Raw genomic sequence first — 19,621 nt, forward strand, 5'->3', positions numbered from 1 at the left:
CATACTTAGCTAAAACACCCATTACCTCGGACAGCTATTCAATATAGCGTCAAATGATGCAGCTGATTAGAAAGCAAAGCTTCTGACTGGCCGCTGAATAAAATGGCTAGAGGCTCTCAATTGCTCTGTGGTTAAGATGAATTCAGTCATGACCACATGTTGTTGCTAGCGATGGTCTTTGTTACAAGATGAAGTGACAGCCTGAACTCCCCCAAGATCTTTATCCCAGTACCCTTCCCTTCCCACCCAGATGTGGCTCTATTGCCAGACAAAGGTCTCACTGAGGGACATTCTTTGTATGCGAGACTCAGCAGCATGTATGTGAGTGGTTGGGGTGTGTATGTTTGTGTTTCTCTGTGGATGAGTGAGAGTGTGTAGGGGAGGTGGAGATGTGTACAATGTGTGAGGGCCTGTGTGTAGGGAATTGTGCATGTGTATCAAATGCAAGGATTGTTATGCATATGTTTGGTAGGGATGTGTATGCTCATGTGTATGTGTGAGGAGTGAGAATGTGCATCTTTGTGTGTGTGTGTGTGTGTAGGGGCGGGGGCGAGTGGTGTGAACATATCTGTGAGGGCGTGTGCGTGTGTCAGGCGAGCACTTTACACTCACAATAAAGCACTCTCCCTTTGCATCAGTGCTGAAAGCAGCAGTTAGATTACATTAGATCTGGCCGGCCCCTGTCTGCACTGTGGAGATTCAGACCACTAACAGCCGTGTCACCTGGAGGACAGCAATGACCCTCACAGGCTCAGATAACCTAATGATTACAAGCATAAAAACAATGAGGCATCTCCCAAGCTCGAGATCTATTTTACTAATCCAATTCTTCTGGTCTGTTCCCCGTTCATAACTGCTTTACACAGCGGTGCTGCCAGTAAAGACAGAGTGAGACGTGATCAGAGCCAGGCACACAACAACTCAAATCTCCTTTCCAAGTTTCACCCGTGTTCCTCTTCATGTAGGGTGACTTTACAAAGACAAGATTGGAGGCCAGGTGGTGGGGGAGGGGGGGAGTGGGATTGAGGGACATAGGCGAGTTCAAAGAGGTGGGTTTTGAGACAAATGCAATGGAAAGAGAGGGTATGAGACAGAGCTACAAGGAGAAAATTCAGAAGTTAGGTGTACAGAAACTAAAGGAGTGGCCACTGATGGTAGCACAGAGGACACAAGCAAAGTTTAGAAGAGTAGACAAAACAATGTGGATGATGCCAGGCTGGGTGGGTTTTAAAGGCCTGAAGAGGAAAGGGAGACTGAGGAAGGTGAAGGGTTCCTTTGTCTTGAGCACTTGGGAAAGGATGAGTTAGATAGAGTGTAACGAGAGCCAACTGAAGAGTGTTAAAAGGCCACTCAATCCATTCCCTCCACAGACCACCCAAGGTCTCCCCTAGCATGGACTCATTAACGTTTGGAACAAAAGAACTTCTCATATTGATGAACAACCCCATTAAATCCCATAGAACTTGCGCTGCAGTAACTGTTGAACTGGTTGAAGGAATCATTGCTTACTGTGCAGTCTGGGGAGTGGGAGGGAGGTAGCACTGTATCATCGGAGGTATTGTCCTTTGGAAGAGACGTTAAATTGAGGTCCTGTCTTCACGTGGATGTTAAAGATCCCACAACAATATTGGAAAAAGAGAAGGGAGATCCTGCCTGGTATCCTATCAATAATCCTCCAGATTCATTGTTGTTTCACGGTGTGGTTCATAGTGGGATATTACCACTGGGAGTGCCTGTTTTCTCTCAATTATATTAATCTACACAGTATGTTGTGGTGCTGAGTCTGGGCTTCTTGTCTATTCTCCCTGAAAAGGCAAATTTGTTACATAAAGGAGGACTTTGGAGCCATGTCAATTCAAACTTCAGCCCCCATAAATAGGCATCTCTGGTCCTGGTAATGGTCTTAAATCAGTTAACAATTTTCCGCCAAGGTCCACCAAGGTCTAAATCTTCCATGCAAACTAGACATTTAAGTCTTCTTAAAGAAAACCTCCATCCCACAGTCCCTTCGCTTTGCTCACTTTCCTCCTTCAAGACACGTTCTCAAGACCATCCTCTTCGACCCTGCCTTTGCCCACCCTCTACCCCTACCCTCGCTACCCTCCACCCCTCCTGACCTCATTCCCCTGCTCAGGTCCAATTCCCTGACTGTCCAGCGCCTTGGGATGTCCTCCCGAAGTGAAAGGCTCTATACAAGTGTAATTTGTTTTGTGGTTCTATATCATCATCTAGAACGATTCCTAACTCACTTAGTCTCACTCTCTCTACCCTGTCAAAGCCTCGTACACTAAGCGTATCTCTTTGCCAATAATAATAATAATAATAATAATAATCCTTGCATTTGATATAGCGCTTTTCACGTCGGAAGGACGTCCCAAACAATGCCTTTGTTATCATCTTTAAAACTTTCAATTTCCTGCTGGCTGTAGCTGCTTCATTTGTCAATGTTTGGAGACTTTATTATATTTAGATTTCGCACTTATCTTTCATAAAATTTCACCCACTGGCACAGCCTCTCTGCGATCTGCTATCCTCTTGTGGGGTGAGGTTCCACAGGCGCTAGTTGCGTTCTGGCACCCAGCTCGAGTGACCATTGTTCGTATGTGAGCCTTGTCAGAGTGTAGGCAGATCACTCAGACAGAGCCTAACCTTTCCTCACCTGCCTGTAACGCACGCACACACACACACTACAAGGGACGAACCAGGAACAGGACGCCTAACTGCTTTAGCACCCCCCCACCCCTCAGAATTCTGGGGTCAATCAACCTCCCCACTCCAACTAGCAAACTCAACCAGAATTCAAACCAGCGAGTGTATGGCCCATAAGTTACAGTTCTATCCACTACACCATTTGGTCTCCCCGAGACATTCATTTACATGAAAGGCCAATATAAAAGCAGGGTCGTTCTAACCTGAAGATAAAAATAACCTTGATCAAACTTTCCTGCAAGTCATGGCAAAAGACAACTTGCTTCACTGCAACTCAACTGCAGAATGAAAGCCTATTCTTCATCTTCTGTTCCCAAACAAGAGGCCAAGTTTCCCAACCATTCATCATATGCCCAGAGTCAAAGGTGCAGGCTAAGAATTCAGGGAATAAACAAAACCTGCGACTGTGTCTGGTGCTGGGTAATAAACAGGAACTGCTGCTTCAGTGATCAACTGCCCTGAACCTTCCGAGTCACCAAGTACCGAACGAAATGACTAACATACTGATTTACACTGGCTGCCACCTGTGTGTGCCTCAGGCTCTGTTTCACTGAGAACAGCTGAGCACAAGTCAGGTAATCACAGCATAAGAGAGGGAAATGGAGACCGTTCAGTCTGTGGAACCTGCCCCACTATTATTAGATCGTGGCTGATCTTCAACACAATCCTATTCCCTGGGCTTTCGTCATCTTTCCATACCCCCGGCTACCAAATATTGACCTCCCTCCCTCTTAAATATTTCAATTCAATTACAGTATAACGTTATTCTAACTCTCCATCGCTCAATGGATCTGAAAGCCTGAGCAACCAAAGCCGGAAGAGCACAAGCCAGGAATTATGCAGAGTTGTTTTTATGATAATGATTCCTTGCATTTGATGTTACATCAATAGTGATAAAACATCTCGAAGCGCTTTACAGTAATGAAGTGTATGAACTATTTGTAGGCAAATACAGCAGTCATTTTGTGCACAGTAATGTCCCAAAACAGCCATGAAGTAAATGATCAATTTATATGGTGATTGAAGGGAGAAACTCGCTTCTCTTTTTGAAATAGTGCTGTGGGAATTCATTTCATGGGGCACCTTTCACAGCGGGAAGAAATCTCACAGCACTTTACGGGCTATGCTGTAAAGTGTACCAGCTGTGTATTTTGGAAGCGAACGTGGCAGCCAATTGTGTGCAGCAATATTCACAAACTCTGGGAGATAATTCTTTTTGAATAATGCCAAGTGATCTTTAACATCCACCTGACTGTCAGACAGGACTTCCATCCAAAGGATGGCACCATCAAAGGATGGATTCAGCATTCCCTAGCAGGGTACCGAACCCCCGAATGGGCTTGAACCCATAACCATTTGGATTAAGTACAGAGAGTGATGGGATACTTTACTGTGGATGGACCGAGACAGTAGAACAAGAGGACCTCGGTTTCCAGTTACAAAAGGCAATTTCATCACAGATACCAGGAAGTTTTTCTTCCCCCCCCCACCAGGCCAAGACACCGCCCAGATGACAGATAGCTCGATGGTGTGATGAGCTATCCGATACCGTCAGGAAAGCAAGAAAGTTGGAAGAAAAACATTGACGGGGGGGGGGGGGAGGCGGGAGAAAGAGACAAAGAGGCATAGCTCTCTCTCTCTCCCTATCCAGCCATCGTTTATTAAGGTGCTGCGAGACACTTGCTCTCAGTGGAGGGCGCTATCTAAATGCAAATTGTTGTTATTGGTAACTGCAATTGTGGCTCTTTGGATAGTGAAGTGGAAGTGCCTCATAGTTTAGTCCTTCCACGTTGCTGACCTGCAGAGCTGAGCCCTCTGCTGCCCCCACTGTAGATATGGGGGCTGCTTCATCCAGCGACCCAAGTGTGCACTCGTTTGAGTCGAGAGTCCTCTAGTGGACAAATTCTTACTTTTTTATTTTTTTTTCCTTTCTTTTCAACCCGAGCCTTTGGGTCATCTGATAACTGTCTTAAAATTGGTTGACAGTTTTCCACCAAGGTCTAAAACTTCTATACAAACTGAAACTTTAAGTCTTCTTAAAAGAAAACTTCCATTCCACACGGTCCCTTCACCTTGCTCCCTTTCCCTTGCCTCCTTCCAGGGAGAGAGTGCGCATTCATTCCATTGCAATAATACCTGTGTGGAATTTCCATGTGTAGGTGGGATGCATGGAATTCTCAGTTTAGTCTGGACACTCTTAAGCACGATGATGGGTTTCCGCATGTGTCAAACACCAGGCTTACCAAAAACAAAATAACCTTTGCTGTTCACAGGCTGTGCTACCTGCTGTTCCAAAAGTGACAATGCATCACACGGGAGGCTCTTCTCTCCAGCGGTCCACTCCTCCTGCAGAACCTGGCTGCAGATTCAAATGTGTTAGAAACCCTCCCTCTGATGTAGCTTTGTACTTATACAGGTGGAGTCCTTGTAGCTCAGTGGTTAGAGCACTCGCTTTGCAAGCGAGAGACCCGAGTTCAATTCCCGGCAGGTCAAGGCGAAACCTTGGGCAAGTTTCCTTACTCCACACAGAGCCTAATAATAATCCCTCCAAAAAACCAAAACAATAATAAATTGGTCATTTTCAATCTACGACTGTTTGTGGGACATTGCTGTGCGCAATTGGCTGCCGCGTTCGCTCACAAATATACAGTCAATTCACTTTACAGTGTGTTCTGTGAAGCGCTTTGGGACGTCCTCCCGACGTGAAAAGCGCTATATCAAATGCAAGGATTATTATTATTATTATATCAGATACACTACCTATCATTCCATTCCAACAATCTACCTCTGGGATTTCCGTGTGTAGGTGGGATGATTGGACATCTCAGTTCGGATTGGATACTCTTAAACACCCTGATGGGTTTCTGCATGTGTCAGACACCCGGCTGACCAAAAAAANGTGTTAGCCTAGAAGGTCTGATGTGGGATACTGTTACTTTCCCAGAAAGTAGAACGAAATCTTCACAAGCAAAGGTTCACTTCAGTTATAAAATATAAAGCATCATCCTGGATCGGTTGGTAGCGCTCAGGACAGACACTCCGATAACGTTTTTGCGAGCATTGCACTGTTGTGGGGGCAATGCTGCATTTGTTGGAGATGCCATTCTTCAGGTGAGACGTTAAACCGAGATCCAGTTTGTCCATTCAGGCGAACGTTAAAGTTTCCATTACATTACTCGAAAAGAGATGGGAGTTTCTCTCTCCCACTGTCCTGATGAACAATTCCCCAAATAAAATTGGTCACTCACTCCATAGCTGTTGGTTGGACATTGCTGTGTGCAAATTGGCCGACACATTTGTCTACAAAACTACATTTGACAGTAAGCGGTGTGAAGCACATTTAGACGTGAGAGAATCTATTGGATTCTCTCGCTTGTATGAGGAAATGGAGATTCACAGTAATAATAATCCTTGCATTTGATTTGTACAGTAAGTACACAAACACACGGCTATTATGAAAGAAATGGCAGGCAACAACATTACATTTGTACAGTGCCTTTCACGTCGGTAGGACGTCCCAAAGGCACTGAAAAATGTGCAGCCTACAAAATAGTCACTACAACCATACTGTGGAGCACTTCGAGACAGCCAGCTGCTGAGACGCCGTCCGGCGTGGAGGGCGCTATATAAATCCAAGTTGTTGTTGTTGAAAGGCGCTATTGCAAATGCAAGCATTATTATTTATTAAAAATGTCACGGTCAGACACACAGTGCAGATTGTTGCGACTGCCCAAGGCATTACGTGAAGGTCCCCTAAATGTTTCTTACCAATTCAGAGAAGAATTCGCATTTTGAACAGGTCCATGCAGACTTTCAAGAGCCAGAACTCTTTTGTGGGTCTGCAGTTTTCTGCGCCCAGTTATACAGGCCACAGGAATCCGAGCGACCTTTTGCTGTTCATCTGGCTGATCCTAAACTCATGAACAATGCAGTCGCTCTGCCTCACTGCCAACTGCTCATTACACAAAAAAGAATCCAGCCTTCTCCTAAAATGTAACAGTCTGTGTCGCTGGCAGGAGGTCGATGTATTCGCCACCCTCGCTTTCATATCCATCTGGTCACCTTCAATCTTCTGAGCTAGTGTTCATGACTCCTGTGCGACTGTCTGTGGTTACCAGGAGCACTAGATTCCATTCTCGACACCGCTTACAACAGTGAAAACTTCAGTTACAGTGACACAGCGAGAGTGTATATTGGAGACCACTGAAGGGCTCATGCTACAGACTACTTACCTCTGCCCCTTAGTTAGTCCCTGGAGGTTTAAATTACTATAGTGTAAGATAGCAAGAAGCCCACTGAGAGTAGGTTCGTGAAATTGGATTTTTCTGTGTGAGCGCACTGCAGAGCCAATGTGAATGTAATTGCTCTACACGTAGTGGGATTTCTTCAAAGAGAAGCCAGCGTTCAACCGTTGCACTCTCGTGTTAAAACAGCTTTTCTCTCATTTCTAATTCAAACTGTATACAAGTTCCTTGCACACTCGAGACAGTGCAAACTCCTAATGTCCTAAGCAGCAGATCTTGGTGCTGTACTCGGTAACTTTTTTTTATTGAACTGTTTCAGGATCTGGTTCTACTTCCAATTAATGCATTAATTTGAGTCTTGTACTCCCCACTACCGTGCAATACAATTATATTACAATTCCATTATTCGACTGGTCTCAATTCCACATCAGATCAGCCGCCTCCATGTTGGCTGCTCGCTGTTAATTTAACGCTCGAAAAGCTCTTAAGATTTAAAATCAAATTTTAAATAACATTGAAGGATGTAGGAAGAAGCTCAGATTAACAAATATTTAATGGGACAGAGTGATTTTTGTGCTACTGGATGTGAGGGTGTTGCGGGGGAAGAGAATGTTACAGAAAGGAGGTTGAATTATAGAGAAGAGGGAATTTTTGGACGAATACCTTTATGGATTCATAGTAGTTTATCCCATAGTTTGATTCGTAATGAGTGGGAGGAGATGAGGCAAGTCAAGGCTATTCACCCCTAGGCTTGTTGATTCGATTGGTATGACAGGTCACTGGATACACAGCCATTCACTAGCAAAATATAGTTAATCCACAAGAGGAAGCCCTTTATGTTTGAATGAGACAATAGGAAGTGGTTACATCCCCAGAGCTCTTAACCACCACAGACACCAGGGCAAAATTAAAATAAAATGTCACATTATTCAACCCTTAACACTTATCAGAACACAACACTGGCTGATGCTGACGAGGAGAAATACAATTTATATTTATATAACGCTTTGCGCGTTGGGAGGACGTCTCAAAGCGCTTCACAGTGCTAAATACAACTAAAAAAATAACATCTATTGTGGAGGTCAGTCTTCTATGGCAAGTGTCCTTCACTCTTCTATCACTTAACAGCCTAATATCTCACAGTGCAGTGAATCTCTCCATTATTTACCACCTCACATCACTGAGTGCTATCTATCACTTACATAAAACAATCTTTGTATTTGATATAGCCCCATGCCACTGAGATACTCAAACCAGTCAAGTGGCAGCCAATTTGCACAAAGCAATATTCAGCAGTCATGAAATGAATTGCCAATTTTATCTGGGGTTGTTGGCCAGGACACCGGGAGACCCTCTCTTCTCTTTTCGAATAGTGCCACAAGATCCTTAAAGTCCATCTGAAAAGGCAGACAGGATCTCGGATCATCCGAAGGACCAGTTACCAGTAAATCACATATATAGTGAGTCAAGAACAGGCAACGTAAAGATGTTGTAACAAAATATATATAAACATTTAATTGCTAAGCAAAACTTTCAGATACTTTGGGAGACAGTTTCCAAATAAGTCATCAATAGAAATGTATATCTATTTGAGATATAAAGATGTGCAGCACACAACATAGAGAACAGGGTTCAAGATTCAGTTGCTGTGTTCGGTCGCTTTCTGCAACGTACAACTATCCGGTGAGCACTTCACTCAGAAACACATTGTACTTGAACATTGTGCATGCGAGAGGATTGCAGACCATGTTGGCAGTTACGATGCCACACATCCATGAATCCCACACAACAATCTTCGGCCAAGTCCAGACACATGAACACGACTTAAGTTCTGAGGCTTCCATTCCTGATTAAAAATTCATTGAGAATCTGAATAATTCACGTCCGCACAGCATAACACAGAAGCAGGGAGAGAGACAGACAGACAGACAGACAGACAGACAGAGGAGAAACACGAACACACTGTAATTCTGTTTTGGTGTCTGCTTTTGATTGTAGACAGCTCGCTCCAAATTTGGACAGATTTCAGCCTTTGAGAATGAAGATGAAGTTGAAATGATAAAACAGGTAATTGTAGCTAATTTGCTTCTATAAAACCAGTTCTAAGTTTGCAGAGACGTTTAATTTTCAATCAGTATCCACCCCCCCACCCACCCATCAATGTGCATTTCCTTCAACACAGACGTTCTCCCCCCAGCCCCCAGATACAACTGTAATCTATGCATAGCAAACTTATATTTAATGGGAATATTCTATCAAAGGGATAGTTTGTTTGGACATCAAGTACATTGTCAAGAGCATTTTGTTTTATTTAACGAGAACAATTATGGGCTAGGGAGAGGGAGGAATCATTAGAGATTCCTCATGTTAGTTAAAGAACACATATGGGCTCATATCAACGTTAAAAGTGGTCACCCTAAAGTTAAATGAACTTTGTCCATTTCTTTCAGTGAATCCACAAAGATCCTGTGCCACTGATTAGAATCCAACAGAAACGCCAGATAAGGGGTGTCACTACATTGCGATGCCCGCAGTTCAATCTGTACTGACTTGCATGTGTATATTAGCTAAAATCCCATCTGTCTTTATTCAGAGACATGGAAACACACACCATTAGGTAACAGAAGAGCCACAGAGTGAGGCAGTAAGATGCTGGGATCCACATAACTTCATCAGGGCTATGGTAGACATTGAGAGACTAGCCACAAAATGCACCAGCAAACTTTAAAGCTTTCACCATGGATACGTCTGGGGAAAGATCCTCCTTTTTCTTTAAAAAATATAGAAACTCCACAGCTTCATAAAATTCTTAAGAAATATGGCTCACAGGGAGGCTGGACGTTCAGCCAACAACAAAGCTTCAAGAAAAGTGCAACGACTGCAATAAATCACCCAGCTACAGCTTCCCGGCCACACACAAACTACACATGTGCTAAACGGTTCACATGCCAGACACACGAACACACCAAGCAAACAGCAGTGTTCAGACAACTTCAAGCTCGGAGCTTAAGACAGAACAAAATAAAACTGCTACGTCTCATTTGCAGTTCATACAGCTGATATGAATCCATAACTTTTTTTTACGTAAACAGTGCGGGGCAGGGTGGGTGGGGGGGAGAGAGGAGGAAACCAAAGGATGCCTTCACGCTGGCTCTCAAACCATTCCTGAATTGCTTGCTCATAAAACTATTGAGAATCAGGACATTTATCGCACATGCCATTTGGCCCATCTTGTCTGCACTAGCTCTTTTAAGGAGCAAACCATTCCAACCCACTTATCTGTCCTTTTATCCATACTTCAGCAAATGACTCCCGTTTTGATATCAATCCAGTTCCATCTTGAAAACATCTCGATACAGATTGTGCCTCGGCTAACTAACACGTGGCACCCACAGAGTATTCCAGATCTTGGGTAAACTAATTTCTTCTGAATCTCTTTCATCAAACCTGTTTTGAGGAGGAAGAGTCCCAGTCTCACTCTTGTCACAAGACCTGCCACAATGCATTGACAGGCGATCCGCACCACTGTATCATACGTTTGCAGAACAGATCATTAAGGCTTTATGCATAATTGGAGTCGTGCCTTTCCCTCGTTCTTGTGCACCAATCTTTGGCCACGCATAAAGAACTTTACCTGCCTCCCAGAAAACAAACCTACTGGTAGGCAGCAATGTCTAAAACACAACCAGTCAATGACCAGCTCTCAAGTCACCCAACTGCCTCCATTTTTGCAATTTCCTTCATCGACTTTTTACACTCTTTCCTCTCAAGACGAAATGGAATTTGCCTCCTCGAACGTAACTTAAGGAGGGTCAGATGGTTCAGCTTCTGTGCCAACTAGCAAGTCTGCTTAGACAGTGTGGAAGCACAGTGAACAGATTTGAGTCTGTAATCGGGGATGTCTGCAGCATACAAAATACCAATAGCACACAGGTTCAGTGAGTGGTAGCCCCAGCAGAGCCTGTGAGTTGAAACTGAACAGATCTCTTGGGAAATGTAAGCAATTATGTATGGTTTACAGGACACTGTTTTAACAGAATGCAGGTTAGTGTTTTGTAACCCAGTGTCTGAGCAATATATTCTATAAAAAATTGATCCCCATCTTTCCCCAGAGCGGACAGATTCATGCTGGGTTACACTCACAAATGTTGGCAGCTCTCTGGCAATTCATCCAAGTGGCCACTCTTCATGTGCGAGTGTAGTGAGTACATAACACCATCAGAAGCATCGCAATGGTGTCCTCACCAAAGGTCCACACACCCACCCCAATAGGGACTAAAGTGTCAACAGGTAGCAAAGAGGCACTTGGGCAGTTTGCTTTCTTCTTTTATTTAAAAAGCTCAACAGCCCAACTTTCTCCCGCTGAACTCCCTCATCCAACCTTGCCTAAACAAACTGGTCATCACCATTTGTGGAACATTTGCAGGTGCAGATCAGCTATCATATTTCAAGCCACTAAATTTAACTGGTGTGATGTGCTTTCCAAGCGATAAAATGCTGCAACATTAGCAATTTCTCAATTAGATGGAAAGGTGCGTATTAAACATTTCTCACCAACAATATTGATCCATATTAAAAAAAACTGAACCAACCAGCCAAATGGGAGGGCAAGCTTCTGTTCCAGGAGGCAACATGATCCATACGTTTTTCTCTCGCCTTTGACACCAGTGGCTTCATACTCATTGTGTCACTTGAACAGTGTAGTTTCAGTCATTGGCAGAATTTTACATTTTTTATGAATAGCCGATTTTTAAAACAGTCTTTATTGAAGTGGGCAATAGTTCCTGAACCCTTCTATGTCCCTTCGCAAACACACCCACAAAATAAGTTAGTTTGAAAATGGTGTGCATTTACGTTCACACTCAGGAGAAAGGTGAGGGGAGATTTTATTAGAAGCATTCTATAGGGTAAAGATAAATTGAATCCTAAAATGCTGTGATATCTAGTTTGGTTCCTTAAAGAACACGTTCAAGAAACTCTTAATGGGAACTAGAAACCAAAATACTCTCCAGAACAGTGTTCCCAAGTGCTGTAGTGGAGGGAACCTGTGTCTTAATAATATATTAAGATAAGTTGAATTACATTTCGAGCCACAAAATTGTGGTGTATTTGAGAACGGCAGATTCCCATTGATGAAACCTGTAAGGTACAAGGAAAAAGGAAATAACCTCCTTCAAGGCACGTCTTAAGATCCTCCTCTTCGACCAAGCCTTTGGCCACCCTCCTACCTCTATCCTCCACCCCCTCCTGATCCCAAACCCCTGCTTGGGTCCAAATCCTTGACTGTCCAGAACCTTGGGATGTCCTCCTGACATGATAGGCGCTATACAAATTTAATTTGTTGCTGTATTTTGCAGGCTTTTAAAACCCAATCTTAGTGTCAAACTTCTCCATTAATCTGCTCGTCACAAACTGGAGTTGCCCTTGACCTGAGCAGCTCAGTAGAGAAACAAAACCACCTGTTTGTGTCTTGACTCTGATGTGTTAAAGGGCAAATTTCTCAAGCCTCACACTTCCTGCAGTTTTAAGGAAGTACTGCCTGAAATATACTTTGTGCCCAGTGCTTTAGGCTCAGTTCCATTAGGTTGAAACATGCACTGCATGTCATTTATGATCATGGGGACTCAACTGAGCAAAGTAAGAGCAATCAAAGTAAGAGCTTCTCCAATCACAACTTGCACTTACATAGCACTCTCCATGCAGGGTAGTGTCTCAGAGAGCTTAACAGTGGCAGAGCCTGACTCCAAGCTGAGGGGAGGTGGCCATAAGCAGGGTCAAAGAGGAAAGTTTTCAGGCGAGACTTGAAAGAGAGGACGGGGCAAGGCAGAGGGATTGAGGGAGTGTGTTCCAGAGTTTGGGGCGTAGTGGCTGAAAGCACGACATCCGATGGTGGGGCAGAGGGTGTGCGAGACAAGCAGGAGGCCGGTGCCAATCAAGCGGAGGCACCAGGTGGTGGATTGGGTAGCGAAGAGGTGCCAGAGAGTGAAGGGATTTGAACACGAGTTTGAGGATCTTGAAGTTAATCTGTTCGTTGATGGGGAGCCAGTGGTGCCAGAACAGGTGAGATGTGGGTACGGAATTTGGTGGAGTTTGGCCGGATCAGTATGCGGGCGGCAGTGTTTTGAATGAGCTGGATCTTGTGAATGGTGGAGCTGGGGTGACCGGCGAAGAGTGCATTGGGAGTAATCCAAGAGGGAGGTGACAAACGCAAGCACGAGGGTTTCGGTTGCATTTGGTTGGAGGCGGGCAATGTGGTGGAGGTGGAAGAAGGCAGTAAACCAGTCTGACCATTTGGTGATGGTTATGGTTTTGCAATGGAACACGTGGCCCCGATGATTCACCAGGAGGTGGGTTGCTATAAAAAATGGCCTTAGCTAATTGTTAGTTTTGTGCCTGGATAGTGTCCAGTACAGTACCCTCTGGTAGTGGTGATACAAAAGCACAAATAGTAATTCATGTGTTCCCCACACCCAAGCTGACTGAAGGATCAATAAGTGAGCAAGGTACAGGAGAAATGTTTTTAAAACGTTTAGTAAATGAGAACTTGCTTCTCTCTCTCGCTAATGAATAATATGGCTTCTTACAACATCCTGAATATCCTGTACCACCATCAAGTTGTCAGCAAAGATTGATATCCTTGTGTAACAAGCTGAACTTCGTTCCATAAATGTATTTATGTCTAATTGCTATTCTGATGGGTGAAATACACCCAGCACAAGCTCCTTTCCATTCTCTAAACCAGGGTGAAACAACCTTTTGGCTGCTTGGGGCCAGATGCCCTAATCAAGAAACATCCGTGGGCCCCATAAGCAATATTTGGGTGTTTCTCTTCCAGAAACATAGCATAACATCTACAGGTTATGGAGGGACGGATGGGCGGGTGAAATGTGGGCCGTTAGTTGGATCACCCTGTGTCTAAACCATTCGAAGGAGCAGCTTCCCCACCAATGTAAAACTAAGCCCCATTATGTGTTCACCACTCCCATCAACATATTCTCTTGTAATACAACACATTCTTATCACTCAGAGAGAAGCAGATGTAACGAGCTTGTGCTGGATTTTCAGGGCTTTGCATGTTGAGTTCCCCTTTCATCAATAAATCTTTTTTTAAAAAAACAGTAGTGTTAGGACTGAACTGGAAGTCAACAGTGGTGGTGATATCAGGGTTTGGAAAAGAACAGGGGTGTGAAGATGGATGTACTTGTAACAAGAGATGGACACTTTATCTTTGCCTATTTAAGAACAGCGGCAAAAACAAGCTTTTTACCCGAGAAACAACTTTAATTCTAACTGGCCTCTTGGCCTAACACTTGGAACATGAAACTTTTCAAGTGAAAACAAAAAGGACACCATCAGGAAATGAACATTTTAAAAAAACAAGCTCTTCAACATAGCTATCAAACTTAAATCATATATTAATTTTTTTTCCCGCATAACTCAATAAATTTTTTTTGAAATTTGAATTCCAACAAGTAATTAATTCTTTCAAAAAAAGGAGAGAATTTGGAATGTTATCCCAATTCAGACGTAAACATTTAAGTGTCGGCCTTCAACATCTGCCAACATGGAAATTGGGTCAAAGTTCATTCAAGAGATAAATCTATTAGGAATAAGTGCACATTTTTAAAAAAAAAAAATTTTTTTAAACTTTTAAAATTTCTAAAAGGGATTTGCGATGGCTTGGCTGGGGCGAGATTGGGCTGGGAGTTAGTGGTGATGAAGAATGGCGGATGAGAAAGTGACTCGTGTGGTGATACGCTTCAAATTGGTTAGTGCAAAAAACCAGCGCTGCTTCCTAGGAGCCCAGTTTTCAGAATCAGTCACTATCCTTTGGTATCCAGTCGGCATGATTTAGGTACAGTCTAAAATTCCTCTAATCTATGTACATAAGGCAAAAGTAAGTCTGCGGTCGGTTGATCAGGAAGCGTGTGTGGAATATACCTCCCAGTCAAATTGAGCAGTTCCATTTGTAAATGCATTTGTTTCTCTCGAAGCCAGAGTCCTCTGATCCGGGAAGTGCGGTAGCTATTGCGGGTTTTTGAGAATCCGGCCATACCGGAAGTCATAGACATGTCTGCAGATGAAGACAAGATCTGGGTCGGTGTTTTCTGGCACCTTACGGTGAGAAGGAGTAGAGTAGGCTTCAGAGGTTGGCACGATCAACCTGTGATCTGATGTACCTTCCTCTCGCCGTTTAATCAAGGCACAAAATCTATAGGGGGAGTGAGGAAAAAGAGAACTGGAATCAGGCAATATACACATGAAGATAGGCTGGCTAAATTGGACCTGGAGCAGATGAGAGTGAATGGTATGGAGGTATAATAACAGTGTTAAGTACATTAAGGGGTATTTGGAAAGAGCAGATATACTGGACTGATTTGATAGAGGGAGAAGTAAAACACTGGAAATTTTGCTCAACAGCCTTTTTTCTGAACTTTGATCCACAAGTGTCTGGAGAGCAGAAGCTACAGTTAAAGCATGTGATTAATTAATTTACAAATAAGACAGAAGTAGTTTGTATCCAACTCCATGCGTCTGTTCACAGTCCCTTTGCCCCACCAACAAGAAGTTTATGTACCTGCAGTACTCTGAGAAGGTCAGGACATAGCACTTCTCCTCAATGCAAGCCACGCTGTTCTCATCTTGATGCCGTGAAGCAAAGATTTCATTCTGCGGGAGGACAGAAACTGCAATGAGCATATGTTTAATGGGGAGGGGGGAAGAAGAGAAACATGCAGCAAAAACTTTGCCCCTTGGTGGTAAAATCCAGAACTACATAACAAAACTTGCATTTATATAGCACCCCTCATGCAGGGTAGCGTCCCAGAGCACATCACTATGATATTAAAGATACATAACCAACCATCCGCTAATGTCTGAAACAACCTTCACACAGACAGCTCAGGATGAAAAGAACCTCCAAAGCTGTACAATACAACAGTTAAGAACTTCCATTCGCCAAATTTTATGCTGCGCCAAAGGCACATTTATTTAGAGAAATTGTAAAATTTAAATAATCCAGGTCATTCGTTTCCACTTGTCTCATTTTCTCACTACCTGGAGAGGCAATGCCAGACTCCCCATCACAGAGAAAATTGAAAAGCAAACAGTGGTAGCAGGGAGGAAAGGGGTGAGGGGCGCAGATGTAAAGGGGCGAGGCGGAGAGAATGGACAGGGGCGAGGTGGGGAGAATGAATGGACGTAGGGCAAGAATGAAAGGCAATGGGGTGAGGGGGTAAGAGAATAGGAGGAGGTGAAATGAATTTTGGAATTATATAGGAAATGTTGTTAGATGCTAACCTCACAGTGAAGACTGGGATTTCTGCCTCCCTGGATGTGTTCAGGCCTATAGTACCAGTAAAGGCTCATTGTAAGCTCCCCTGGAGGAAGAAAAAACAAACATTTTATGCGAGCTTGCATTCATGTACAATAATAATAATAATCCTTGCATTTGATATAGCGCTTTTCATGTCTTCTAGACGTCTCAAAGCGCTTCACAGAATATACTGTAAAGTGATATTCATGGGAGAAATGCGGCAACCAATTGAGCACAGCAGTGTCCCACAAACAGTCGTGGATTGAAATGACCATTTTTTTTGTTTTTTTTCTGGAGGGATTATTATCAGGCATGTGGAGTAAGGAAACTTGCCGAAGGTTTCGCCCTGCCGGGAATTGAACCCAGGTCTCTCGCTTGCGAGGCGAGTGCTCTAACCACTGAGCTACAGGATTCCACAAATCTAAAATCGCCTTCCTCAACTATTGAAACTATTGAAGCATATACAGTGTAACCGCCAAGTAAAAACGCTCCCCCAAAGTGCTTCACAGAATATACTGTAAATACAGGGTCAATGAATTCAAGAACAAGGATGTTGATGTTAAATCTGCACAGGACATTGCTTAGGCTGCAGCTGGAGATTTGGGCATTTCATTATACTATAGAAATCAGAACCATGGAGAGTGCAATGCTGATTCACTTTGATGAGAACAGTTACGTTGACAAAAAGCTTAAACTGGAGCTCTATTCACTGGAGCAGAAAAGGCTAAGAGGCTCACAAAAGTGATCAAAATTATGAAAGTAATTGCAAGCATAAATTAGTGTAAGATTATTATGACTGGTTAGTCAATTGGTAACATGGGGCAAGAAACTCAAGAAGCATAAATGAGTTTTAAAATGTTCTTTTACACAAAGGGTTGTTTGGATGTGGAACAGTTACCACAAGTTGCTGCTCAAGCAGCCAATTGAGTCACTTAACAGCAAACTAGATAATCCCTTGAAGAATGAAGATGTAAAGAAATAAGGGAAATGAGCATCATAGAAATATAGGATTAGAACAGATAGATCCAATATGGGAATGAGCACAACAAAGGCACGACGGACCATATGGCTTCAGACTGTGCTGAAATTTGTATTTCTAATGAATTCAGCAATACAGCTGCTAATCACTAATGACTTATTCTGATCAAGCTGCATGGCCTGTATTGAAGGATAAACCCAGGGAAAAAGATGATCCTATTCTTAATCCATTAACTGCATGGAGCAGGAGGAGGGTTAATCAGAGCAAAAGCAGAGACAACAAATCCGACAGCACAGCCGAATAGCTTAAACCCTACAGTGACTGTGCAGATAGTTGGTTCATACAGCTACAAGGTGAATGCTGCACTGCAATAAGAGACTGACAGCAGAACATGATGTAACTGTGCTCCCAAGGCTAAACTAAATGAGCAAAGGCTACAAAGTGCACAGTGAAGGCTGAGAAGTAAATGAGGATGAAAGTGGTAGAAAGGGCAGTCAAAGAAATAGATCTCAAGACATGTTTTGAAGGCGGGAAGAGGGGCGATGTGGAGAGGACTCCAAGATGACTTTCCAGAGTGTAGAAGCAGAATGGCTCAATGTCTGTCTATTGTGGTGGTGGTGGTAATAGGGACAGAGAAAGAGGAAAATAAATTGTGCATGGGATTACTAAGCTGAAAGGAGAAAAGGGTCAAAAGGGTCAGGGCAGCAGAGTTACAGAAGGATGAAGAGACATGAAGACATTTGAGAGTGAGGCTGAGAATCTTGAATTCGATCTGCTGGGGGATGGGGAGCCGTGAAGCTGAGTAATGATGGGGCCATGACCGACCTCAAGTTATCACGTTGCCACTGTCGATTCCTCCACGCTGTTCATGCACAGAATGACATAGGCGGCAATCTATACCCTTAATGCGCCAGTGGCTGTCATTTTGTCTGTGTGCATGTGCAGTGAATGCAGAAGTAGTGATCGCTCCTTTTTTAATGTTGATTAGAATTTTGTGGATCCCAACTCCTGCATTATAATAAAGGGGAAATAAAGCAATACCAGCAGGAAACTAACAGAGGATATAGGTCAGCACTGTAGGTCTAATAATGCTGCCACTTTATGCTAGAAAAACATCCATCTTAGACAGCCAAAGTAACCACATCATCCAGCAACTCTGGAATGCAGAGCAATGGGTTCCATACATTCTTACATACTTCCAGTAATACAACTGTATTCATGCAAGGATCAAATGCATCCTGAAAAAAATTCTAGTCAGCTGGATTATTTAATCGGCCACAAGGACTATCAAATCTCAGGGCATAATCAATGAGGGTTAAAAGCTGCATGAAGGGAGTTCACCTTGCTTGCAAATTCACCCACAAAGAGTTAACATAGTTTAAGCCCAAAACAATACAATACTGTACCAAAAAAATTCTGATGATTGGTATGTTCTATATGCTGTACTGTACCAATCATCAGAATTTTTTTTATTCACAAGACAGTTTCTAGATAGGGAAAAGTTGTTCAAAATCAGCAATCTATCTGGACAACACATCACCTATATCTTTAAAGTATTTAAAAAAGTCAAAGCAGATTTGTGAAGAACGCTGTTATTTTGAAGAAGTCTATCACCACTGGTGAGGATCTGATGGATTGCAAACAGGCAAACAATTCCTGTATTCAAAAAACGAACCACAGCCATACCCAACTTTGACAGTCCCAGAGCGCTCAAAAGTGGCGGAGACGGGGAGAGGCGGTAAGTGACTGTGGGTGCGGTTGAAGGGGAAGATCTTCAGGCGTGACCTGAAGATGGCCAGTGGAGCCTGTTGAGAAGCATTTGTGGTCTAAGACTTAGAAATTTAGAATATCAATTCAATTGTGACACTGGAGGGCAACCAGTACCTGTGAAGCCTGTTCTCTGGTTGATACCTTTGAAAACTGGGAGGTAAGCGCTCACACCGAGAATAAATAAACGCTAAGGATATGAGAAACATTTTTTACTGGGCTCTCAAAGGGAGCATAAACTGATCACAAGTTTTGGTGTAACCTCAGAATATGATACAATAAACAGCATTACCAATCCGCAACCTCTTCCCTTAATGAAATCTAAGTTCAACAATTTTCTCTCAATTTTCCAAGATTCAATTGATAATTCTCAGGGACACACTGTGACCAGGTTAGTCAGTATTCCTGCTCCACACCCTGCAGCACCAAGGGTAGCATTTCAATCCAAACCAATCTAACAACAGTTACATTTGAGAAAACACCTTAACACACTAAACAACAACTTGCATTTATATAGCACCCTTCACATAGGCTAGCATATCAGAGCGCTCAAATGCCTAAATGGGAGTTTTGAAGTATATGCAGATAAACACAACAGCTAATCTA

At 43.2% G+C, this 19,621-nt stretch overlaps 1 protein-coding gene across 4 annotated transcripts in view; it reads right to left on the reverse strand.

The window, feature by feature from the left end:
- Positions 1–13,512: 13,512 nt before the first annotated feature.
- bahd1 (bromo adjacent homology domain containing 1) overlaps positions 13,513–19,621 on the reverse strand; it is a 46,266-nt gene continuing 40,157 nt past the window's right edge. For all 4 annotated transcript variants that reach the window (XM_042337960.1, XM_042337959.1, XM_007889544.2 and 1 more), the window contains exons 5-7: positions 16,254–16,333; positions 15,532–15,623; positions 13,513–15,165 (exon numbers count right to left, since the gene is read on the reverse strand). In XM_042337960.1, coding sequence (XP_042193894.1) covers positions 14,979–15,165; positions 15,532–15,623; positions 16,254–16,333 — 359 coding nt within the window. In that variant the 3' untranslated portion in view covers positions 13,513–14,978. The remainder of the gene's footprint in view (positions 15,166–15,531; positions 15,624–16,253; positions 16,334–19,621) is intronic.

This window comes from Callorhinchus milii, unplaced genomic scaffold (assembly GCF_018977255.1).
Source record: "Callorhinchus milii isolate IMCB2004 unplaced genomic scaffold, IMCB_Cmil_1.0 Scaffold9, whole genome shotgun sequence".
Lineage (NCBI taxonomy): Eukaryota > Metazoa > Chordata > Chondrichthyes > Chimaeriformes > Callorhinchidae > Callorhinchus > Callorhinchus milii.